Source organism: Botryllus schlosseri, chromosome 1 (genome assembly GCF_051294905.1).
Source record: "Botryllus schlosseri isolate E-star chromosome 1, Bs_hap1, whole genome shotgun sequence".
Taxonomy (NCBI): Eukaryota; Metazoa; Chordata; class Ascidiacea; order Stolidobranchia; family Styelidae; genus Botryllus; species Botryllus schlosseri.
The window spans coordinates 5,220,696-5,247,031 of record NC_137236.1 but is presented as its reverse complement, the minus strand read 5'-3'; the positions used below and the strand labels follow the sequence as shown (position 1 = coordinate 5,247,031).

The window sequence follows — 26,336 nt, the reverse complement described above, 5'->3', positions numbered from 1 at the left end:
TTATTTTCAACAAAATATTTCGAATTAGGTATTATATTCCGCAGTGCAGAGCGTGTGAAAATCAAAGAAAGAGGCCCTGTATATCACTTTTGAGAGTGAGAGAGCCTTGTACATAAAATAAGTTTTGAAGCTTTGCGCACGAAATGAATGACTAGATATACCTTTGAGAGCTGCAAAATTAAATCGTCAGAATATTTCTTCATCGCATCATAAAGGATGATACTATCTAGTGTTACGGTTTACAACCTCGCCGGGTCGTTATATAATATGAGATTTTGCTTTGTTTGGAATACATTCATGTAAAAATTAATAACTATACTACCACATCATCTACTGCGAATCTTCAGCCCCCCCCCCCCCCCCATATCGCCCGCTGAGCGTTTCCGCCCCCTTCAAAATCGCAAGCAGGCGTCATTGTTATTCTGCATGCGGTGGAATTCGTAGATATTCCTCTTTCCACTTAATTCAGGAGATATATGAATTATAGGAGGTGATTTTTTTCAGGACTTTCCGGTCGCCCACCCCCATAGCCCAGATTCCTTTGACCCGGAAATTATTTTGTGTTCTTATATTTCCACCCCATATCGTTCATCAGTCGATTGCACTTCAACGATGCAACAATACAATGGTTTTGACCATTAAGGTCATAATTCCTGCCAATATTAAAGGGTGAAATATATCAATAAGGATAAGGACCAGATATTTACCAAATGGAACTTCCAATCAACGTAAACGATTTGTAAAAATATATTTTATATAATACTATTTTCACGAAGAAGTGAGCTACTATGATCGACATAAATCTACAAAATATACTGACGATAATAACAATTGCACTAGTTTCGACGTCACGTAACGATTAACTGACTGGCAAGTATCGACCCGAGCTGATCGATTATGATATTGCTAAATTTAAGGATATCGGTGGGCCATTATTATTGAAAGCGTATTTTTACAACCGAGGTAATATTAATAGAAATATCCATGTTTTACAGTGGTTGTTGGAAGGAACGCCTTAAAAGAATGCTCCGAGGTCGTGATAAGGAACATATTCAAACAGAGTAATTGGCAGGATAGGATGGTCATGCTGCGGACGGCATTACAGAATAACACGAACGGCCCGGAAGAGGCGTACTATGATAGTACGTATCCGGTTTTATAATCACGATTTTTTTTCCAAAAGTTTGAGTTTGGTTTTATATTTACAGATTAAGTTCTAGGTATTGTTTAGCTATCATATGTGGTTATTCGAAGGCAAATCTAATGGTTACGAATATAGGTCCGGTATGGCATTGCAAAGGTGTAGAAAAGGGAAGGGAATTTTATCAATGACGTTACGTCCCACCGTCGAAACAAACAAAATTGTGGGGATAACATATTTTCGCCAGTGGTGCAAATTCAAAGAGTCAGTAATAATATTCAATAATAAAATAAGTTATATGATACCGACCCCTCTACATATAATTGCATCGTAGGCCAATTCATCGGTAGGTTGATTTTCTCCTTTAATATATCCACGATAAATACCTACCACAAAAAGATGAGCTGCTATGACATATAGTCAGTATATATTCCGCAACTATCTAACCAGTGCTATTCATAACTCAGGTGTCAAAAACGGGGTTGAAAACTTCAATTACCGAGTTATCTACAAGCATGACGTATACGAAAGTCCATGGCAGTATTTGACTAGCGAGAAGGGTATCTTCCAAGAAATGAAAAACGGGACCAACGAGAAATTCGTATTCTTCAACATAATCAATAAAGAAGGTAAATGACGTAATCACTTGGATATTATCCCACCTGGCTAACATCTTTCCGTCGCATATATTTCGGATGCGTCCCATTTTTATAAACAGGCGCAATTTCACGAGTGGTTTTACGCAAGACGTAGTATGATTCTAAAACGAGCCACCCAGTCTGCTTTATTAGTGGTCAACTGTTACACTGTGTACGGTGTCAAACTCAATTTGGATTATCGATCGGATTCAAACATTATGATTGCTTGCGTGCTGAATCGATCCAATCGTGCAAAAATGTCACCTCCAAAACTATATTCTCGATTTACAGGGGGATACCACAGTGTCAAGCCGGGAACTAAAGAGTGAACTGGCCATGAGATTACGGAGCACAGGGACTCTATTCCAGAAACACTTTTAGTCGCAAAAAATGTAATTCGAAAATATCTAGTGTCTACCCCAGATCTGTAATCTAAGCTGTTAGTGTATTGCATAAGGATTTGGCTCTATTTCTGATCCTTCAAACTTTACTTAAATATTATAATTTTCCTTTAGGGGCAGGTTGCTCCCCGGATTGTGTGTTGTGTATTCACCAGTTTTACTGTGAATAAAGAATATAATAGCTGTAAATCTATGGATCTCAAAGTGGGCGCCTGCAGACACTGAGAGAGAACGGGGACGGCGTGGGTTTAGAACAGTGGTTTTCAACCTTTTTGTCTTCGCGAACCCCTTTTGGACCGTGTCACGGACCCTCGAAGTGTTAGTTCAAATTTATCTCAATCATCATGCAATCATCATCTGTCATATGAAAAAATATCTTCAGGCTAGTGATAAACAGCAACAAACTGAGTATTTAAGATTTTACTATATATATAGAAATTGGGTCGACTTTTATTATTTCAAAGTGAATTTTGCAACTTCCTTTTTTTACTAACGTAGTCGGGTCTTGAAAATCCGCGCCTTCGATTTTATATGAACGACTGCCGCTGAAAAGCTACTTCCACAAAGATGAGTTGTGAAAATGTAATAATATCGCGTAACATTTCCGACGACACATATGGGCATGATCACAACAAATATGGCATCAAAATTGGAACTCACGTTTTTAATGGACATATAACGCCAAGCCTTGTCATTTCTATCAATCAGATCATCTTCCAGTTATCATTGAAAAATGGTTATGTATATCGCAAGAGAAAATGGATTTTTGTAAATATTACGAGGTTACCGTGATTGACCTTACTAATCCAACTTTTCATTTTTTCCACAATCCCCCAAAATATCTCTAAACAGCAAAATATATGTATGAGTAGGCTATCGGTGATTTAGCAATTGAAATGAGTCTGCGTAGTAGGATATTTTCCATCTCAGAAGGCCATTCTGTTGAATGCCGCCGGCAGAATCCCTATGGAAAGCGTCGTTCAATGTGTTGCGAGAACTACGAAGTATTATTGAGCAGTTACTGCTGATGGCTTTTCAAGAGAAACTGTCTTGCGTGATTTTCATCTCCGTTTCATACGATCGTGTATTTTTCACAGTGCTGCAACCGTGGCATATTTTACAAAATTTTAGAGTATAATTAGGGATGGTGTGAACGTGAAGCTCACGTTCATGTTCAGTGTGTGAACCTCGAAAATTCAGAGGTTCACGTTCACAAGCGAACCTTGGTAGGTTCTGCACTGTGAACCTTTTTCATATATTACAATTCTCACGTCATTACATAATCTTTGATTGAGATTTATTGCATTTCAGCTGGGGGCCACTCTATGCATGCCGCTGGTTGCCGCATGCACCTTGACAATATCAAAAATTTTACCTGATTTGTTACAGAAGTTTGCTCGAAATATCCAACTTTCTGTTCTTGAATATTTAGTGAATCTCTGCTGTGAGCTTGACCCGAAATCACACAACACCAATCAATGAAATTGATAATGCTGTCTGATGTGAAAAATCTAGCAAGCGCATGGGGTCCATCTCGAATTCATATGTTTATTGTATCATAAAAACCAAATCCAGTAATGGGATGTTGGTTACTGCTGTATAATTTGTCAATGGGGATAAATCCGTTTACACTCTGCTTAACATCAAAGTAGCAGCACTCGGGCGCAGAATACATTGTCCGGCCTGGCCTAGAACGTCAAGGCGTAAGCTTATATTCCCTTGCAAGTCTTCGTCGATATTGTTTGCAAAGCGACGAAAGATATTGATTTTATAGGATTATTATCATTTTATTGCCATGTTTGATACATTTGGCGACTTTTAAAAATTCGGTATGTACTTTAGCATTGTGGCGTTATGTGGCCCCAGTCGTCGCTAGGTATCGTGTACATTAATTTTTATCACTTCACTGAAATGTAGGGTTAGAATTAGCAATATGACGTCACGTGAATTCATGAGGTTCACGTTCGCGTTCACACAGAACCCGAACCTGAACCTTTCATAGGCTCACCCGAGTATAGAATATATCCGTTCTTCGAAATGATGAAGCCTGATAAAGATGAGAATAACGCTGGCCCAGCTGGAATACCCCATTTTCATGGAGAAAAATGAATCAATCATCTCATAAAACTGCACGAGGATATGTTGACTCGAGCCAAAACTATAAAAGTGAGATTGGTTTGTGACTTCGCGCCTTGTGACTTGGTTACAAGCCTGTCAACACCTGAAGTCCTTGCAACCTCTTTTAGTAAATCCCAGGTGAGTGTTGCATCATAGTCACAAAACAAATCGCAGTGATCGGGTGTCTGTTTCGAAACTGTGTACATTCTTGCCGAGAACGTCCGGCGCAATATAGTTGGGTGTGGTCCAAAAAGTGTTCTTAGTTTGGCTGTCGGAGTCGACTTTGGTAGCAGGGCCAAGATTTTCGATCTTCATCTCATGTTGTTTTTCAGGAATATGTTCTCCAGCTGCCAATATAATTCTAGTTACACAACTATATGGATGGACTTGTACAAACTACCAATCTAGTTGGTTTATGGTCAACTAGCTACTGGTTTATGATTCGTTCTATTTCTATATGCGCATTTAAAAAAATAGATTACGATACAGATTCTGATACTGGTGTTTCTAGTTAAGATAGTTGCAGAATAACAGTCGTTAGTTCTAATTGTTGAAAAATGAATAGTCTTAGCTGTAGTTGCAAAATTGAAAAATGAGTAGTTCTAGTTCTAATTACGGTTTTTAAATGTTAGCAGTTGCAGTTCTAGTTGCGCAATATAAATGTAGTGGTTTGCACAGGACTGCAACCAGTGTTACTTTGACATATCCGTATGAATGATGCACAATTGTGAAGATAAACAGCTGAAAACTCAACTCTTTGGATCTGTGATGACGTGCGATAATTTGAAAACTTCCATATGTAAGTGACATAAATATCAAAGTTCATGGGATTAATAGAATAGAAGCGACAATGTTATTTGTTGGAAACATCTAAATTAATGATTCGCAACCTGTTTGAGTCGGCAACAAACAATTTAACAACAAATTTAGCGGATAGAGGAACCTTCCTCATTAGAAACTTCATTTTAGGCCGCTTTTTTATATTCGACATTAAGGGTGGGTTTCAAAAAGTTGTCTTAATTTAGACCTGGCTTAAGGCCAGTGATTGACTTGCTCAAGACGCCAGACGTCGGCGGTCTTAATTCGGTTTCAAATGTCAATTTGGCGCCGCGCTCGGCCAAGTCCGTTAGTTGCGAGTAATTACTGTCTACTTCGTCGCTGTAGCGAGTTCAACACGGAACCGAGGCCAGTTGTTATTGTTTTGAGTGGCTTGCTGATGTCGTATAGTATGGTAGCGATGCTGTGAAGGAATACGGAATTGCTTGAGTTGTTGAAATTTACGGACGGATGATCAGAACGGAACCCCGAGGAAGTATCTGGCAAATGATTAGCACGTTATCGCAAAGTATTCGAAGAAATAGTGCGGCTGTGATACCGATTTTTGAAGACACAACTGCCCAGCATTTTGGCATATTAATTGATGAAGATTATGCTCTTGGAGATGCTGAATATCCACTGAGGACTTATTACTCACGCCACTATTATGCCCAAGAACTTTGACCGAAAAAAGTCACTATTGTTTTCATGCATATCGTTACCCTCTGGCAGAGCGCAGTGCTTTGTGTTGAGGAAAATTTCTCGCGCATTGGCTATATTCAAGGAAGAACCTCAGAATATCGATATGACAATAGCCTGCTTCTGCCTTTACAATCATAGCAATGCTGACAAGGCAGATGGAGCTGAATTTGATGACATACTGCAACTGGAAGCGTTGACCGCACTCCCACAGTATCGACTCCTACAGAGAAATCTGCACGACAACGCATGATCTACAGATTTTTGCAATACATTTGATTACATTCCAAAACATACTGGTGCTTTATTTCTTGTGACACGTTAAAATGAGGTAAAATGTGCATTATGGCTTTAAGTAAGTTCAAGTTCATAAATTTGGACACAAGATAGCGAAGTTATTGCAAGGGGCTTGGAAAACTGGAGCAGGCGAACATGAACGGCTGAACAAAATTGAATCAAATGTACAAAAGACATGTTTTGACTCTAGATTCGGCTAGCGTCAAATTAATGTTGTTCAGCATCTTCTATAATTATTAACGTTGAGACCATGCTCAACTTGTTTCATTCTCTTCTGCTTTATCACTGATTTTCAAATCTTCGCTGCTTCATAGTTGACTTCGGGCCTGGACTTCGGTGAGCTGTTGGTAGAGATATAACTGATAAATTTCCAACGAATTTTTTAAATTTTATACTGTTGCTATCCATACAAAACTCAATAGTCTATTGTAATACATAGCATCAGCAAACTATACGAATGTTAATAGCAATAATAATGAGATAATAATTAATAGCAATAATAATGAGATAACAAACAGACAATTGATGGCCTAGTAATGAATGCAAACTTACCTTGATTTGGTTGGAAATGTTGCCCAAACAACTAGCAGATGCAGCTCCCAACTGCTACTCCATAAGTTGGCACATCAGATGGGTCAGCACTCAGCATCTATCACAAAACAACTTATCAAGCATGGTATAAATATGAATGGAAATGACATACTTACAGCCCAGTGTTGGTATCATGGTGCGAGGAACTGGATAAAGCTCGAGCAAAGTGCTTTTAGAAAAACCTTAATATAAAAGGAACTGGATATTGGTATGCGCATTCACACTCACATATACGGATGGATAGATAAATACCTATTTGATGGCTTGGCACATCACTGCTCGTTTGATTTTCTCTGTGTTCCAAAAGAATGGTGCTATCATTTGTTTCACAGCCTGCAGCTCACTCTGGTGGCACATTGCACAGCTATATAATAATTTTTACATGAACTGATTATGCTACTATGTCGATACTATGACTGGGTAGCAAATCTGTGAAAATCAATGTTGAATTGACATATATTTCAAAACATTTGGATTACTGAAGCGTTAGCATGTACTGCACTTTGAATATTATTGGCATATATCACTTCACATCAATGGCCCCCTCAAGCTGCATACATGCGCAAATGCGCAGTGCTGACACGGTTTATGCACACGGAAAATCTGAAGTCATGACCCTTTTTTAGTCGTTACGCACTGTTTTCCGAGGGTCTGCGTAGTGAGTTCTTGAGTGTACGCACAGACTCGTCATAAATTAGAGGGAACATTGCTTCACATCTATAGCAATTCACTAACAACTTCATGCAAAGTCATGTCATTTTTCTTTCCGAAACTTCTGGATCTTTATCCAGTATGCTGAAATTCGGTGCGCGTGCAGTGAACGGAATATCAATACAATGCTGGTTGAATAGACACATATTGATCAAAGTTCCGTGTAGTCGGCACTATTCTAGAAAGTAGCAGTTAAACATATTTATGACAATGCTCATAGGGGTGGAGCGAAAATGGATATTGAGGGGAACCCTGCTATCAATCACAGTTGCGTGCAAGTGGTGCAACATTGATTAGGCTCAACAAAATGAGCATGATACATATTTTCCATTTTCTGGTGATGCGTCGTGTGTTCACTTTTTGGCTATAACCACAGCATAGCCAAACTGTCAAAACGTCAACGTGCCTAAGTTAAAAAACGTAACCAGTCGAGAAAACTATAATGATGAGTTGACGTAGCATGTAGGCTATCAATAAAGGATCTGTTGATCTGCCGCAACCTAAAATCTCATCTTGGGGCTTCTTCGATACATGCACTATATTAACTGATGTTCCCCATGACCACTGATCAGCATCATTACCCGTAGCGGATTCTTATCGCTGACCTTTCTTTGCCAAAATGGGCGGGATTCGCAAGTCCAACGCTAGGCACACCTTTACGCCTTACCCCAAATATCACTTCCCGTGTCTCGTAACCATAGTCATATCATATTAGTAACCGAATCGATTGGAGCCAGCGAACGCGGGTTATGGTGGTCATGGGGAACATTGCTTGATACTATATGGTGCGGTTATGGAAGAAGTGCTGATGTGTCCTGTGTGCCTCAGGGCTCTGACTATCCATTTGAATTGAAATCCGTTCAGTATACGAAGACCCCTGCAGCATTCCACTGTAAATCCCACTATAACGGTATATGATACCAACTTGTCACGTTTGTGATATAAACATTGTTCCAAACTGCCTGACATCAATATAAAATGATCTATTCTGATTTGCCAAGCTATACATCAGAAGAACGGCCAGTATCCTTCAACAAACAGCACAACAGTCATCAGCACTGTTGACTTCAGCCTACCCCCTAGCTGGCTTGGATATCTGTCTTAACAAAGCGCACGCTGGAGGGGAAATCCCCTCAAGTCACAGTTTTGAAACCGACTTCAGCCTGAGGGGTGTAGCTTAAGCCCGACGACGGGCCTAAGTCGACTATTTGAAACCCACCATAAATCAGAGTAATTCGATTCTGAACCGAGTATTAGGCTTCGAGTTGATTATCACTTATTATCACGTCACAACAATATGGAAGATGGGAAAGTTCATATAGGTACTTTTTTAATGCGACCACAGACGTCACGCCATTTCTACAGCATATTACAGAAAATTTGTATATTTTAACCGTATTGATACAATATCTGTTCCATTGCACTTTGTGACAATGCTATGGGTTGATTCCGACTTCACAAATATGTCATTTTCATTACCGTGTGTACGTTACACACGGTGTGTAGCTTTACCACATGTTTTGTATACTGTGATACGACCAATCAAGGTTTACAGCCTTCCACAGAGAATACATTCAAACCCATAATTGTCATTCGTAAATTAACCCTCAGTTATATTCAGTTAGGTCTGTTGGTAATCATTTTGACTATTGTGGCAAAGAGCGTATCATTTCACTACTCAAAAAATTTTAACTCACTACTCGACTGCATATTGAGATAAAATACTCGATTCAGATCGAGTACTCAAATCATTGTGCCCAGCCCGCATGTGATCACAGTTGTGTAAATAGAACATTTCCAGTTTACCAAAACTAGCTTAGAATTAAAATTATATCAACAGATTTTTTTTCTGAATAGGATTAGAAGTAGAATTATAGCTACACAGGTTTTCCAAATTAGATTAAAATGATAGCTACCTTTTTTCTCAAGTGTGCTTAGAATTCGAATTATAGCTACATTATTTTCTTACGAATTAGACTAGAAGTACTAAATTATAAAAAGAAATACACCAAAACTCAATTCACTCGATATCAATTAGTTGCCCAAGACGGCTAGTGATAAACGTTACAGAGCTGATGCAATTGCAACCTCCGCATTTTGAGAAACATTACAGTTTTAAAAAGGAAATATTTTCAGCCTTCTTTTGCACAACTTGAGAACGATGTAGAAAAACTTATGTTTGAAAAAACCGTGAAATCCAACAACGTGCTTGTGATTCAAACTGTGATCGAGATGATCTCTCGATATATTTTGTCTTTTTGGTGATCATCCGCGAGCAATGCCTGGAATTCAGATAGCTGGTACTAGTTTCAGCTGCAAATTTTGAAAAGTGAGTAGTTGTAGTTCTGTTTGTATATCACAACCACTTGGCAGAGTTGAGAGTAATTACTGCCAGTCACCTGCAAAACCTACTTGAGTACTAAAAAAGTAGACGTACTATTAATTGTTACTGACCACTTCTGATTACAAGTGTCCCAATGCAGCCTATCTAGTTTATTTCATGTCCAACTATAGCAACGGCCGCAAAATGCTCTGAAGATTGGGAAATGTTCTGTAAGCTATTTGTCACATTATATAGGCTGAATATATCGAATTATTATCGGTGATGGTGCTACTTATCGGTATTGGCTCAAAAATACGATATCGGTCAGGCTCTGAAAGCGTAATACTCGATTCAGATTCGAATCACTCAGGAACTCGACTTTGCCAATACCTAAAAAATCTCACTGTTCAAACTCTGCAGAGAACGCCTTTGCTGTAGTTGGATTTCCGAGAACCTGGGCAAGCACGTTACGGACAATTTCTTTAGAATGTTGCCGTTGCAGAGCTCGCTCGCCAGCGCTTCCGTTACAGGGGGTCGTTGGCAGACTTGGACAACTAGAAAATTTTCAGCTTTTTCAAATTAGATTAAAATTGGAATTAGAGCTACACAGTTTTTTCCAAATAAAATTAGAATTAGAATTAGAGCTACGCAGTTTTTCCAAATTAGATTAGAATTAGAATTAGAGCTACGCCGTTTTTTCCAAATTAGATTAGAATTAGAATTGGAGCTACACAATTTTTCCAAATTATATTAGAATTAGAATGAAAGCTACACAATTTTTCCAAATGAGATTAGAATTAGAATTGGAGCTACACAATTTTTCCAAATTAGATTAGAATTAGAGCTACACAATTTTTCCAAATGAGAATAGAATTAGAATTAGAGCTACACATTTTTTCGAAATTAGATTAGAATTAGAATTAAAGCTACACAGCTTTTCCAAATTAAAATCAGATTAGAATTACAATCACTGAACTCGCAAAAAATGTAGAAATTGAATGAAATTGTGAATGAGAAATAAATACGGCAAATATCAAGTTCAGTTTATATCAAATCACAGTGCGTTGACATAACCTCGAGAACGGTTAACGTCTGTTCACCACGCTTGACTCGCTTTGCACTCACCAGGGATCACCAAGACGCGGGCACATGCGACCGGTCATCTGATTTGTGATTTTAGAGGAACGCGAAGTAAAGCATTTTGAAATGCTGAAATTGATTTCGGTTTCAAATTATTATTGTTGTTGGTAATATTTTAAAATATGCTATTCGCCTGTGCCCAACAGCACTATTCCGCGCTAGCTGAAACGGCTTTAGAGTTGTACTAACGCATGGCTATTATTCGTCACAGTTAATACATGATTGTAAGTAGCTACGGTGTAAGCATAGTGTCCTATATGGTGTCGACACAAGCAAATCTCACGCCTCAGTGAAATTGAATCACGTCACAATTTCCATTTGGCTACAGACAATTTGACGGTCATTTTTGACCGGCTTGCCGAGCATTAAATTTGGTAAGACTGGTATCAATCGAAAGCTGACTCTGCAGTCTGCACTGATTACCAAAATATAAATATTATTCCGCTCGCGGCCCTGGAACTCCCATAATCAGCATCGAATTTTTCATTGTTATGAAGATTGGCATTGGGACGCAACAATGCTGGTTGGCGAAACGAGAGAGTAGCTCAAGAGCAAAAGAGTCAGACAGCATTGTTGCGTCCCAAACTGGATTTCCCTGCGACAGAGAAATATTCTTGTTAACTCGCTGCAAAATGCCGCGGACAACGAGATATTTTCCGGAAAACAATAAATTAGATTAGAATTAGTTAATTAGCACATGGGACCATTTCACGAATTAGATCAGAATTAGAATTAGAGCATAGAAAAATTTCACAAATTAGATTAGAATTAGAATTGGAGCATCGAAACGTTTCACAAATTAGACTAGAATTAGATTACTTGCATTTCGCTCTAATTTAGTGAAATTAGACGACTAGAATTATCTAGTTGTCCAAGTCTGGTCGTTGGGACGGGTTGCATGCCAACATTCTAGTTAGAAAATCACAGTTGAACTCACGGATAGTTAGTCATATTTTCATAAGATTGTTTAGGAATCTTGATTTGTGGATGTTAAACTACAATACGAATCAAGATTTGGATTTGAAGGAGTAAACTATATCCGTAGCTTACTTGGATAGTATATTCATATTGAAATGAACCCGAATATTTTCGACTGACACAGTCAGGGGTAATCGTCAGCAACTAGTAGAGAATTAAAAATAACATCGTATATCAACAATCGTAGCACAGCAGCAATCATATTTGGATAGGAAGAGATTCAAGTATCAGGATAAGTTTAAATGCAGACTTGGAAAACTAGAAAATTTTCAGTACAGTTAGAATGACAGCAACACATTTATCTACTAATTAGATTAAAATTAGAATAATTGCTAAACATATTATTTCGAATTAGATTAGAATTACTATCAAAACAAGACAGTTTTCCATTATTAGAATGATGGCTACACAGATTTGACAAAATGAGTTTAAAAATAGAATTAGTGAATTCGCCAAACCTTGGACATTGAGTGAAGTTCGATTCATATTAGATCAGAATTCATTCTTATAAACCTGAGAATGACAAATGTCTGTAAGCCTATATCAAACTTGGCTCGTTTCGCACTAAACAGTTCGCCTGTAGCAATTTCAGGATTACACTGTAAAAAATAAAGGTGTCCATAAACATGGTTACACCTGGTACCTCCTAATACATGTCCATCATGTAAAACCATACGACAGGTTTGGTTCCACCTGTTGCCTAACATGTTTCTGCCCGTCATGTAATCTCGAAAACACGTCTGACCTGAGACTTCAATTGACCTTTCACCTTGGACCGACTGGCACAAAATCTGTAGCCAGGATATGAATTATAACAAGCAATTCAGTGTTGGATCAAATGATGGTATATTGAGAACAAATGCATCAAAACAAGAAAAATTCTGAAATGGCGAGAGTTTCGGATAATACGTAATGAAATAAGAATTACTATAACGGCTAAAAATATTGACATGTCATGGCGCAATTAATTTACTACTAACAGCCACAGTGTAAGTCGAAGAGTACCGAACGTTAAGAAGTTTTGGAACTTATGCAATGAAAGAAGAGTTATATACAACAACGGCTAAAAATATTGGCCCGTCATCAATGAATTAATTTACTACAAAAAGCCACAGTGTAAGCCGCAGAGTGCCTAACGTTAAGAAGTTTTGAAACTTATGCAATGAATGAAGAATTATTACAACAACGGCTAAAAACATTGGCCCGTCATCAATGAATTAATTTACTACAAAAAGCCACAGAGCAGGCCGCAGAGTACCTAACGTTAAGAAGTTTTGAAACTTATGCAATGAAAGAAAAATTCTTACAACAACGGCTAAAAATATTGCCCCCTCATAAATTAATTATTTACTACAAAAAGCCACAGTGTAAGCCGCAGAGAGCCTAACGTTAAGAAGTTTTGGAATTTATACAATGAAAGAAGAATTGTTACAACAACAGCTAAAAATATTGACCCGTCATCAATGAATTAATTTACTACAAAAAGCCACAGTGTAAGCCGCCTAGTACCTAATGTTTTGAAGTTTTGGACATATGTAATGAAACCAGAATTATAATAACGGCTAAAATCATTGACCCGTCCTCAATAAATTAATCAAATTAAATTACAATGAACAGCCACAGTCAGCCACACCTAACGTTAGAAAGTTACGAAACGTATGTAATGAAACAAGAATTAATATACCGGCTTGAAACATTGACCGGTCCTCGATTAATTAAGTTATTACAAATTGTCACAGTGGAAGGCGCCGAGTACCTAATGCAATGACACAAGAATTATAACGGCTAAAAATGTTGACCTGTCCTTGGTGAATTATTCAAATTAATTTACTACGAACAGCCAAAGTCTACCTAACGTTACAAAGTTTCGAGACAGCCGCAGTGTACTTAACGTTCGGAAGTTTCGAAGGAGAGTTCGTGACGACGGACCATCAATTAGAGGCTGATGGAGCGAACTTGATGTTGAACAGCCAGTATATTGCCAGTATTATGGCCATAGCATGATGGAAGCTTCTGACCCCTTTGATAACTTTGCCATAGAAGAGAACTTTCCATTCATTCAGGATCGTATTGTACTTGATCGTCGGATATAATTCTTTGGCTCCTGATAAATAAAAATGATATTAGCTTGGTACTATCGATGTGGTCTGAGATGAAGAATTGAGTTGAGTATGAGGCCTAATAATAGGGTTACCATGCGTCCTCTTTCAATAGGATTTGTCCTCTTTCTTGACTTTTTTAAAAGTGTCCTCGGAGGACGCCCTTTTGTCCTCTTTTTTGAGATTTTGTCCTCTTTTTTGAAAATTTAGGTCACATTTAGAGCGAAATGCGAGTGATATGCCGTAAATTAGCACAGAAGTGACTATATGGCGGGTATTTCGGAGTGAAAAACGGTGATTGGAGCTCTGAGTGAAAAGTTGACCTTTTTTAAAAATTTTCCAGTCAACCGGTCACAAAGTGGGCAAAATTCACCGATTTTTGAGAATTCTTCTCCGGTTTTGCAAGTCTCAAATTTCTGAAAAAGTGTCCTCTTTTTAGATTTCCAAAATATGGTAGGCCCACCTAATAAGTCGAGTATTTGGGTATCACTAATTATGATGTCACACCAGAATGCATGATGCGGAAAGTACAAATATGGACCTTTTATGCGACCGTGAGAAACATCATGGCAGTTGTACATCACATTAAAGATGATTCGGCATTTTTCGAGCATACCTATTTCTTGCACTTTCCGACGATGCTGTGGGTTGATCAAGACTTTCAAGAAATGTCATTTTCACTAACGTGCGGAGCTATGTACTACATGTAAAGTAAGCTGTGATACCTCTAATCGAGGTTTACAGCTTTCCACACTGAGAAATATGTTCATAATAGAACTTCCATTGGTAATTTACCTGTCAGTTCAGTTCAAGTTATTGTTAATCATCATTGCTCTTGTGGCAAGGAGCGTATCATTTCAGTACTAAAAAAATCATTTCTCACTTGGCCTACTGAGTTCGAATTATTAGAACAGATACTTGGTTAGGATTCAAGGACTCAAATGATGACGCCAATCCATTGTTATCATAGTTGTCTCGCTACAAAACTTTGATATATTTTTCAAACTAGATTAGAATTGTAATTACAGCTACACATTTTCCAAATTAGATTAGAATTACCTGGTTCGGAAGAATCCGTGAAATCCAACAACGAGCTTGCAATACAAACTGCAGTGAAGACTGATCTCATGAACAATTTGCCTTTCTCATGCTCATTGAAGAACAGTGCCTGAAATTCAGATTTAGATTTCAAAGTTAGTTAGTAGTTCTACTTCTAATTCCAGTTGTTCGTTTAAAAAATCAGTAGTCCTACTTATAGTAATCATTTTGAGTGTCCAATAGTTTGGACATGTCTGCTGAGATTCAGACGAAATTTGCATTGCATTGAAATAGGGTTTTCTGTGGCATGTTTGGAAAAGAAACAGTACCAACGACGCTATTCATCCCTTTGAAAACGACTGCACCTCAACAATCACTTCGAATGAAACGGGTTACTGAAACCAATCAAAAATGTCATTCTACATGAGAAGTTCAATATGTGGCCATAGGTGAAATGAGTTTTGAACTCTGACTAGAAGCTGAATTGAACAATCAGGAGAAGCATGACCACTTCATGAATGTCAAGTGGTGGTTTATTTTAATAAGGTATCATGATAGCCCCATTCGGGCAATAATATCGAGTCTATAGGCCTGGTTACATGTTCGACTCGACTTGGCGTTCAAGTCGTCTCCGGTGACGTCACGCCTCATCTCCAAGCTGACTCGTTAAAGGGCCCTGTTTACATGATCCTTCAGGAAGCTGTATCGTGGACGACCCGGTGTCGCTTTACCCCTTACAAATATATATTCGTAGTAAGTTTGGTGGGCAAAGGTACAACGACAATGTGTGTTTGGTCGTACTCTGAAACGTCTCTTATCCTCGAAATTAACGAGGATGATGAGATACTCATAACATCGATATTTGTAGAGGAAAATAATCTTGTTTATATCATGATTGTAGAGGAAAACAACAAGTATTGTAGAGGAAAACAACAAGTATAAGTTATCAGCTAGCTTTTTCGGCGTCAACGAAAATGGGCCGTGGAGTATAGGCGGGAGTACCGACTGTTTTGATATTTCAGGCATCACTTATCGATGCGATTAAAATAAGGTCATTAACACTCAAGTGACCCACTTGCAACCCCCATGTCGCCTCTAGTTGTTCGGCCGCTCCTCTGTAACAGACTACCCCATGTATGCCGGTGACTCAAGAGTCACGATACAACTACTGCAGAGATTTTATTGAAGCATCTTGTCGGCATGATATACCAAATAGGAAGTTAACAATACCAAGAATGTCTATAAAAACTGTGATAAGGAGCAATATAGAGCACTACTACTAAATTGCTACCCATCAATTAAACTATGAGAAGTGCCAATTTCAGCACCCTCACAAACACATAGGCTACCATGAATACAATAATATCAAAACGGCAAGCTGAAAATCGTGAACACCCGCACGACCGCATCATATCAGCAGGACACTATAACCCAGAACTAAAAACAAAGCAATAATCCTAACACCGCTGCGCTTCATCATCACCAGGAGAGGCACAAATCTCCATATCATCCTCCCGGGAGAGACACCAGCTCCATCCCATCACACGCGCGCTCACATCAGTTTATCCAGTGGAACAGTATGTAGGAAATGCAGCAATCGTTCATGTATTCCCGTATCGATATAGCACACTGCAAGGCCGCTTCTTCCATCAGTTCACTATGCATGTCGTAGTCGAATTGTAGTACCGGTACAATCCACATCTCTTCCGAACTGTAGTCTGAGAAGTAGAAATACAGATGCAACGTTTTACCTTGTTAGCCATTTTATGTAGCTGATGACAGCAACTAGGCTACTACAGATCGAAGCGTCGCAGCCAAATATCAAAGAACACATAGGGAATCGCTAATAAAACTGCCGTAAATGAGCACGGTTGCTACACCGGTACTGGTGTACTACATATATATTCCATCGTAAACAAGCGAGCACTTACAAAGTTACCCCACTTTTCCTTGCCATGTTTGCCCAATTTCTCAACATCAGATGAAAAACACGAATTACGATGCCAAGAGCCCGCGCGGCAAAACCCAGCGCCGTCGAACGAAAATCGCCGGACGCCGATGGCCGAATGCTCAATCCGATCGTAAACCACATTACACAACAGCTTGAGGCTCGAGTCGACTTGAAGCAGTTTGCCTTTCTCTCTTCATCGAATACGAGAGAGTCGGATCGACGAGTCAGCTTCGAAGCTGACTTAAACCGTCATGTAAATGGGCCTAATATCACAGTTTGAAAGATATCGATACCTGGAATTTTTGTAGCGCCATAACATGGTATCAGGCAGTCGGAAAACTATCATCTGTGATCGCTACACTGGGAATATTTATCGATTTCTTATCGCTTAGAAGTGGTCAAAACAGTCATCATTGGTACTCGAGCATAGAAGTAACATTGTAATGTCTGCTCAAGTACAAGCAGAAGTAGCAACTTCAAAGTAGGTAATAAAGCAAGTACGGTATTCTAGACCTAGTTTTGCCTAAGAAACTGAACTGTTACATAGGAGATACACAAGTAGTCTGAAATCATAACCACTAGACTGGCTTGAGCAATTAGTGCAACTATACGGAAAAACTACTCGAGTACTCTGAATAGAAGTTCTATTGTTAGTGACGACATATGTTTACAAGTTTCCAGATTAGAGTTGACCGATTATCAGTACTCCGATGATATCGAGTCGATATTACACTTTAAATGAATTATCGGTATTGACCATTGGAGCTGAAAAAATATCGGCTTTTTGGTGACGTCACAAAAAGATGATAGGAAGTCGGTGAACTATAATTTTTGACCGCTAGACTGGCAATATTGCTATATTTCGTATAGCTTACACTTTAAAAGTTGCCAGATTCATTCTTTCCAGCCTATTTCATGTTCAAGTACAACAATGGTTGTAAAGTTGTAGAAATAAATGCTCTGAATTGTTGAAAATGCGCCTTTTGAACTAGATTCCCCCTTATTTGAATATCGGCTCAATATATCAGTGTTATCGGTGAAGATGTTAGATATCGGTTTTATCGGAATCGGCCCAAAAATCCAATATCGTTCTGGCTCTAGTCCAGATGCATCTTTTACTTGTTCATTTCATGCTCAAACATAGGAACAGCGCGCGAAGTTGTTCAAATAAATGCTCTGAAGGTTTGGAAATGTGACTTAAGCTGGTTGTCATATTATTCCAATATCGGCCGGATATATCAGGGTTATTGGTGAAGGTGCTACTTTTTGTCATTGGCACAAAATACGATATCAGTCGGGTCAAGGTATAATGAGTGATACTCGAGTACGCGGCTCGAAATGTAATACTCGATTCAGAATCGAATCAATCAGGAAATCGAACTCGATAAGACCTACGAAAAAATATTACCGTTCAAACTCTGCAGAGGACGCTTTGGTGACGACTTTCCGATAACCTGGACGCCATGGTCAATTTGGTTTTGCGTAGTTTCTGGGACAAGTAGCAGTTGAAGAACTCGCTCGCCAGCACTTCTTTTTACCGAGGTTTCAATGAAACGAGTCGCTTGCCAATATTCTAGTGAGAAATTCACAGATAATAATCAAATCACACATACTAACTCACCTATAATTTCCAAATATATTTAAAAAGCAAGATTTGTGGAGTTGAAACTATAATACGAATCTACATTTGGATATGATATCGTAAACTTATTCAGTGTTTGAATAGGAAGAGATTCAAGGATCAGGAGAAGCGGATTTGCAAACTTGGTCAACTAGACAAATTTCAGCTTCATGAAATTATATTAGCATTAGAATTACAGTACATCCACAATGTGTTTTCCATAACAGAGTACAATGATTATGATGGTTACACAGTAATCTCCGAATTATATGAAAATGAGAATGATTGCAACACAGTTTTTGTTTCGAATTGGACTAGAATTAGTATGAAATCATGAAAACATTTGCTTTCAAAGAATTTTCAATAGAATTTTTATGTACATACAGATCAGGCGCGGCCAGTCCGTGGCCAAATTTGGCACACGAGGAGGCTAGGTGTGGCCTGCGAGGTAATTCTCGAAAATATTTGTGACATCAGGTAAAATTGCAAGGCCAACCAAAATTTGATTAGCATGACCGCGAAATTTGATGATGACTAAAACAACAGTTCTGACGCATTGACGTATCCAGAGGCCAGTTTACCCCAGATCTTCGTATACGACCATAAAGTAGAATATTTCATGGCAGATTTATTTGACTTGAACTTTTTCTCGGTACTTCACATGATTCATTGACACTAGATTTCTTGCATTCAGTATTTGAGCCCCCTACTGGAAATTATAAATACCTATTATTCACAGAATTGAGTCTAACAATACTCGCAATTAGGAGATAACGTGTCGTCCAACATGCGGCTTCGCTTGTGCACTCGCAGCGAGATCGTCGACAAAACATTTCCACAAAATGATAGAGACATGTTCACTGATACCGTCAATTTTGCTATGTCTAAACGTCGAATAACCATGTCCTTGCCAAATGAGCCCAGTGGTATACAGATGCTACCCACAATGTATGTAAGCAAAATATTTATTGATATAATTAGGTCATTATCTTGCAAAAAAAATCGCGATCCGCGCGACCAGGGCCTGATTGCGCACTGCACAGTTGCATGGCATATTGTCATCAATTTTAGAGCGTATTAATATAAGTCTTGTTTGCAATGTTAACTAATTCGGTTCGCTCCTATCGGACGACTAAAGAAGGTTATCATCATTCCAGTGGCCCGCGCAATGGTTCGTAAATCTCATGTGCCCCGTTGGCCGAAAAAGTTGCCCACCCCTGATATAGATAATATTAGACATTACTTGCAAATTACAACTCAGTTGCAGAGGGGAAGAAAATCGCAATATGCGTTTTCGCGATTCAGTCAAAATTGATGCAATTTTTGGAATTATATCACGATACTGTGACAGAGCAAATGCATCGGCTGGTTTTGTAAAATTGTAAAAATGATGTAAATATGACCAAACGATGCTTCCCAGTTGACAAAATTAAAAACATTTGTAGTGTAGCTTAGGGTTGCCATACGTCCGGAATTACGAAATTCGCAAATGAAATACACCAGAAATCAGTTAAATTTATATCGATTGGTTGTCCATGTCTGCCAGTAAAAACCGTAACAGAGCTGATTCATTTGCGGCAAGCACAGTCACAGAAACATTACAGTTGTAACGAGGCAATCCTTTTACCTTTCTTTTGCACAACCTGAAAACGATGTAGACGAAATCTGTGAAATCCAACGACGTGCTTGTGATTCAAACTGCGATATTGATGACACATGATCTTGACACATTCTGTTTTATGGTGATCATCCGCGAGCAATGCCTGGGATTAAGATAACGGGTATAAGTTTCAGTTGTGGATTTTGAAAAGTGAGTAGTTCTATTGCTAGTTCTATTTTGTAACGCATAAACGCATAAATCAGCATGTCCTAAGATTCATTAGGACACGCTCGGTGAAAAGCTCACCCTTAACTCATCCGCTCAAGATTGATGCGGATCAATCAAAGTCCATAAATTCTGCAATTGGCAAACACTTGTTGGATAATCCAGCTTGTGCGAAAAATTATCGAGACGACAGATTTCGCATACTCGGAAAGGGTTGCTCACACTTCCATTTGTGTGCCTTGGAGTCGACTTTTATCAAAATACACCAACCAAGGCTGTGTCAACAAAAAGAGTTCGTGTATCATCTAGAAATAGTACATTGAACGCTCTCCTATTCGAAATTTCGTGCTGGTGACGTCATATTTTGTGTTACGATTGTTGATATACGCCGTTTTTTCGAATTCTCTACTAGTTGCTGACGATTACCCCCTGGAGAGTGTCAGCCGGAAATATTCGGGTTCCTTTCAATATGATATACTATTCAATTATGATGTAATTTTAGAAACACTAGAAATTAGATTGAAATTGTAATTAAAATGTGGACTTTACAGCATTTGGTAAATCAGATTAGAACTGGATGATTATAATTTGGATCTAATTAGGCTGATTAGATTGTCCAAGTCTGCCAGTGATGGATATTACAGAGCAGATGCTATTGCGACCTACATACTTTGAAACACATCACAGTTATAACGAGAAAATGCTTTTGCACAACCCGAGAGCGTTGTCGATAAAATCCTCGACTTTGAAGAATCCACGAAATCCAACGTGCTTGCGATTCAAATTGCGATGGAGATGATCTCTTGATATTTTCTATTCAAGATGATCATTACATGAAATCGAGACTCATACATATTACCAATCTAGTTCGGTGACGGACTAACTACGTCTTACTCTGACTAGTTCTATTTCTAATTGCGGACTTGGAAAAGTGAATAGTTCTATGGTTGCTCAGTTTGAAAGTTTGAAAATAGATTATGGTACTTTATCGACCAACAATGTTTGCCTAGGGTAAACTAGAAAAGGCATCAAGTTTTTAAGTGGGAAGCTTATGGCTAGGACTGGAAACATTCGGATATGGAAATCTGAGTTGAGCATCAATTCTATTGATTTGAGTCGAGAAGTGAGAGATGATTTTTTTAGTTTTAAAATATTACGCTCCTCGTCACTAAGATGAAATCTATCAACGAGAATTGTAGTTTTGATGTGATTTTCCTCTGTGGAAGCCATGAATTCTCGATTTACCATATCGCATCATACGAGATAGGTAGTAAAAAACTACACTCGCTAGTGGGAATGACATATCTCTGACGTAATCAAGATACAGTATTGTCACTAAGTTCAATGAATTAGGCATGGCTGAAAAGATTCGGTATGATGTAGAATTGAGTGTTGTATTTTTTGTGGTTGCATAAAAGGTACACATTTGAATTTTGCGATTCAATCAAAATGTTGTTAACGCTGTAATGAATGCTACTCAAATACTCGACTCGATACCGAGTCGAAGTACTCGGGTGCGTGATATTTCCCATCTCCACACCTAAGAACCTTACAACCTCAATGTTGTATCACACTCACAAAACACAACCCATCGACCGGATTTCCAATCTTCATCTTCATGTTGTTGTTAAAGAATCGATTCTACACCTGTCAATGCAAATTCCACATTTAGATATTCAAGCATCCAGACTTTTACAAATTACCAATCTAGTTAGTTGATGGAAAACAAACCACTGCTTTTTTTAGTAGTTCTAGTTGCGGATTTCAAAAGTTTAGTTGTCGGACAACTAGAAAACACCTTTCATGTGAATCGTGGTACCTTTTTTTCTGTTGTGTGATGTTGTTATTTCTCAGTTGATTGCAATTCAGTAATTCGTGTGTTTATTAACTAGTTAGTTGTGGATTCTTAATGATCGTTAGTTGAAGTTCTAGTTGAAAATTCTGAAAAGTGACTAAGTCCAGTTCTAATACTAGTAGCACATTTCAATAAACCCAATAGTTAGAACATGTCCGGTATCACAGCCACCAATCTTACCTTGATATCCATTTGAATGATATTACAATCGTGAAGATAAACGACTCCAAGCAGAATCTGTTGCATGTAATAACGAGTCTCAGGTTTTGTGATGACGTGCCTTAGTTTGTGAACTTCCATCAGACTGACAAAAAATATCAAAGCTAATTGGATTGCCCAAATCAAATCACCAATATTATTTGTTGGGCACATCTGAATCTGTGCTTCTCAACCTGTTTGAGCTCGCGGGCTGGTCAAATTCGGCGACCAATTTTGCATATCCGTGAACCTTCTAATTAGAAATTACATATAATTATGCCTTTTTGATAATAGCACCCAGGCACCCGAGTGATTCGATTATAAATCAGGAATTATTCTTTGAATATAGTATCACCCATTACGGCATGACACCAGCGTGTAAGATGTGGAATGTTGAAACATCTACCTTTTCTGCGACCACTACGAGATTTATCCTTTCGATACTATTTTACACTGTAGAAGGATGCAAACGTCGTTGGCATTTCTGTTAATCGTGATCAACCCAAACCTCAAAGCATTGTCACAAAGTGTAATGAAAAATACAAAATTATCTTGATTGTGATATAGAACTGGCATTACGTTTGTGCGGTAGAATAGTTCAACTTTCCACATCTATCATAATGTTATGACGTCAATATCGATGATACTCACATACCCAACTCGAAGCCAAATACTCGATCCAGAATTGAGTCAATCAGGTACTTGATTTTACTCAGCAGTAACCATATTATAGAAGTATAAAAATCTCAGTTGTGAAACTCGGCTGGAGTCGACTTGATGATCTGGGCCTGATAGTCAATCAGGTGACCGGTAGTTGTTGTGGAATACAGCCATGGGAAAACTCACTGGACAATGCTTGCTTTGTTGTAGGTCGTTGTGATGGGTCAAACGACAAAATACTGTCAAGAATCAGTTGAAAAGTTGGAAACGAGTCACTATGTTCGAGTCACATGTCATATCGAGTCGCTGCACATTTTGAATCGAGTCAAGTTACTCGAATTTTTAGGCAAGTCCAAGTTTAGATTTTTTATTGTGATTTGATTGCGCGAAGGAGACTTGCGTCAGGTAACGTCACTCATTTTTGAAGGTGACTCGACTCCAGTTAAGTCAATACACTTGAAAAAGTTGACTCTGCCATCCCAACACTGCAGAGCACATTAGAATAAAAATCAAAATACCAACTCCCAGTCTCAGATATAACATACCTTTTGCTAAGATCTTATGCTAAGGGTTCACTAAGAGTTCATTAAGAGAATTATACCTTGATTACTACTTTCTAAATGAGGGTGGCTGTAATCATCGACTGGTCGTATCGCAGCTTAAGAAATAGGCAGCATAAAGGTGCAGCGTTAGTGGAAATGACATTTAGGTGAAGTCGTGATCAAACCACTGCATTGTCACATAGTGCATGAAATAAGTATCGTACAGGTATGGTTAAAATATAAAAATTAGCTTTGATGTGATGTAGAACTGGCATTACATTGTTTGTGGTGGCAGAAAAGGTTCATATTACAACTTTCACATCGTTCATACTGTTATAGTGTCATAACGAGATATACTCGAATACTCGAGTCGAAGACTAATACTCGATTCAAAATCAAACTAGTGATGTATTCGATTTCACTCATCTCTACACCTAAGGCCCTTGCAACCCCTTTTAGTAACTCCCAGGTGAGTGTTGGATCATACTCACAAAATACAACCTGGTGACCAAGTGTACATTTCGAAAATGTGTCCATTCCTGCCGAGACCTTCCGGGGCGAAATAGTTGGGTGTGGCCCAAAAAAGTTCTCTCTGCGTGTCAAAGTAGATTTTGGTAGCTAGCCCAAAATTTCCAATCTTCACCTCCATGTTGTTGTTCAGGAAGAGGTTCTCCGGCTGTCAATACAAATCCAGTTACATAAATAAAATATGGTCGACGAATTACTTGCTTTATGAGTAGTTTCAGATGGGCATTGAATAAAATTAGTTTACGAACAACTAGTTGACACAAGTTGTGCTGCTGATGTTCTGCTGTGTGATGTGTTGGCAGCCATCCCTAGCTCAGAGTCACCACTACTAACAGCGGCATAGCCATGAGGAGGGTTATGGGGTCGCAACCCCTAAACTAGAAATCCAGTCCTTTTGATATTTTGTAGCCTGTTTGCGATTAATTTATTCTCACCATTAATTATCCGCATTTGGAGTTGAGTTAGTTGCAGATATTTAACGGTCGCCAGTTCTAGTTGTTGCTAAATGAATTATTCTAGTTCTAGTTCAGAGTTTTGAAAAGTCAGTACCGGTAGTTGTAGTTCGATTTCGAAATGCAAATTTTGTAAAGCCAGTAGTTCTAGATGTAATTGCAAATTTTGAAAAGTGAGTAGTTTTTAAAAGTGAGTAGTAATAGTTCTAATTGTGCAATGAAAATCTACTAGTTTGCACAAGTCCAGTAACACTGCAACCAACGTTACCTTGAGATACACCTATGAACGATCCCTGATTTGTGAAGATGAATGACTACAAGCAGAATCTGTTGCATGCAATAACGAGTGTCTGTAATGACGTGCAATAACTTGAAAACTTATATCTGCGACTGACAAAAAAGTCAAAGTTTATCGAATTGATAGAATGAAAACAACAATGGTATTTGTTGAGAACATCCTAATTAGTGATTCGCAACCTGTTTGTGCTAGTCGGAAACAAGCAATTTGTCAACCAATTTAGCGGGCAGGTGGACCTTCCGAATTAGAAAGTTCATTTCATGCTGCTTTTTTTATATTCGACATGAAATCAGAGTAATTCGATTCTAAACCGAGTATTAGCCTTCGAGTCGATTATCACTTAGTATCAGGTCACAACATTATGGAATAGTAGAAAAGTTCAAGTATGTACTTTTGATGCGACCACAGACAGCGTCACGCCAGTTCTACAGCACATTACTGATAACTTGTATATTTTCACCATACCGGTACAATATATATTTCATTGCACTTTGTGACAATGCTGTGGGTTGGTCACGACTTCACAGATATGTCATTTCCATTAACGAGTGTAGCTTTGTACTACATGTTTCGTATACTGCAACACAGCCAATCGATGTTTACATACGGCCTTCCATAGAAAACACATTCGAAACCATATTTGTCAGTCGTAAATTAACTCTCAGTTATATTCAGTTAGGTTTGTTGGTAATAATTTCGACTATTGTGACAAGAGGCGTATTGTTTCAGTACTCAAAAAAACATAACTCACTACTCGACTCAAATCATTCGATAGAATACTCGATTCAAATCGAGTACTCGAATGATTGTGCCTATCCCTCATGTGATCAGATTCGTCGAACAAGAAAATCTTCAGCTTATCCAAACTAGCTTAGAATTATAATTATATCTACACAGTTTTTTTTTCTAAATTGGATTAGAAGTAGCATTAAAGCTACACAAGTTTTTTTCAATTTAGATCAGAATTAAAACTTCCGTGTTTTTCCAAGTGTGCTTGGAATTAGAATCAAGGCTACATCATTTTTTTTATAAAGTAGACTAGAATTACTAAATTCTAAATAAGAATGACACCAAAAATCAGTTCAATTTATATCAATTTGTCGTCGTACTCGGCTAGTAATGGACGTGGCGGAGTTGATGCAATTGCCAACATAACAGTTTGAGACACATTACAGCTGTATCAAAGAAATGCTTTACGCTTCTTTTGCACAACTACAGAGCAATATGGAAGAAATTCTTGAGTTTGAAAAATCCATAAAATCGAGCAAACCGCGATGGAGACTGGTCTCTTGACACATTTCGTCTTTATGATGCTTATTCACAAGAAGTGCCTAAAATGAACACTAAATTAATGCTCGCATTTACTGCCAGGCCCATCAGGTTTGCTAACAACACCGTATCGATATCACACTTTGG

General features: G+C 38.3%; 6 protein-coding genes across 10 annotated transcripts in view; 4 read left to right on the top strand and 2 right to left on the bottom strand.

Annotated features, from left to right (window-relative positions):
- LOC145436146 (serine/threonine-protein kinase PLK1-like) overlaps positions 1–26,336 on the top strand; it is a 992,061-nt gene that overhangs the window by 89,681 nt on the left and 876,044 nt on the right. The gene's annotated exons all lie outside the window — the stretch shown is intronic.
- Positions 1–26,336, top strand: part of LOC145443015 (uncharacterized) — a 290,638-nt gene that overhangs the window by 17,506 nt on the left and 246,796 nt on the right. The gene's annotated exons all lie outside the window — the stretch shown is intronic.
- The window catches only part of LOC145441575 (uncharacterized), a 232,529-nt gene that overhangs the window by 105,726 nt on the left and 100,467 nt on the right, over positions 1–26,336 (top strand). The gene's annotated exons all lie outside the window — the stretch shown is intronic.
- The window catches only part of LOC145436771 (uncharacterized), a 355,402-nt gene that overhangs the window by 266,980 nt on the left and 62,086 nt on the right, over positions 1–26,336 (top strand). The window lies entirely within an intron of this gene.
- LOC145441576 (uncharacterized) overlaps positions 1–26,336 on the bottom strand; it is a 268,801-nt gene that overhangs the window by 205,931 nt on the left and 36,534 nt on the right. The gene's annotated exons all lie outside the window — the stretch shown is intronic.
- LOC145446391 (serine/threonine-protein kinase PLK1-like) lies at positions 19,846–25,779 on the bottom strand. 2 transcript variants are annotated; one of them, XR_013917293.1, is made up of 4 exons: positions 24,134–25,779; positions 22,423–22,546; positions 20,469–22,034; positions 19,846–20,325 (listed from the first exon to the last, which is right to left on the bottom strand). XR_013917293.1 is itself a non-coding variant. In XM_080324713.1 (3 exons), exons 1-3 carry the CDS (start codon positions 24,289–24,291, stop codon positions 22,029–22,031), a joined length of 288 nt encoding a protein of 95 aa, XP_080180839.1. In that variant the 5' UTR covers positions 24,292–25,779; the 3' UTR covers positions 19,846–22,028. The 2 variants fall into 2 exon arrangements, 1 of the variants encoding a protein (XP_080180839.1); XM_080324713.1 differs by having other exon boundaries at positions 19,846–22,034.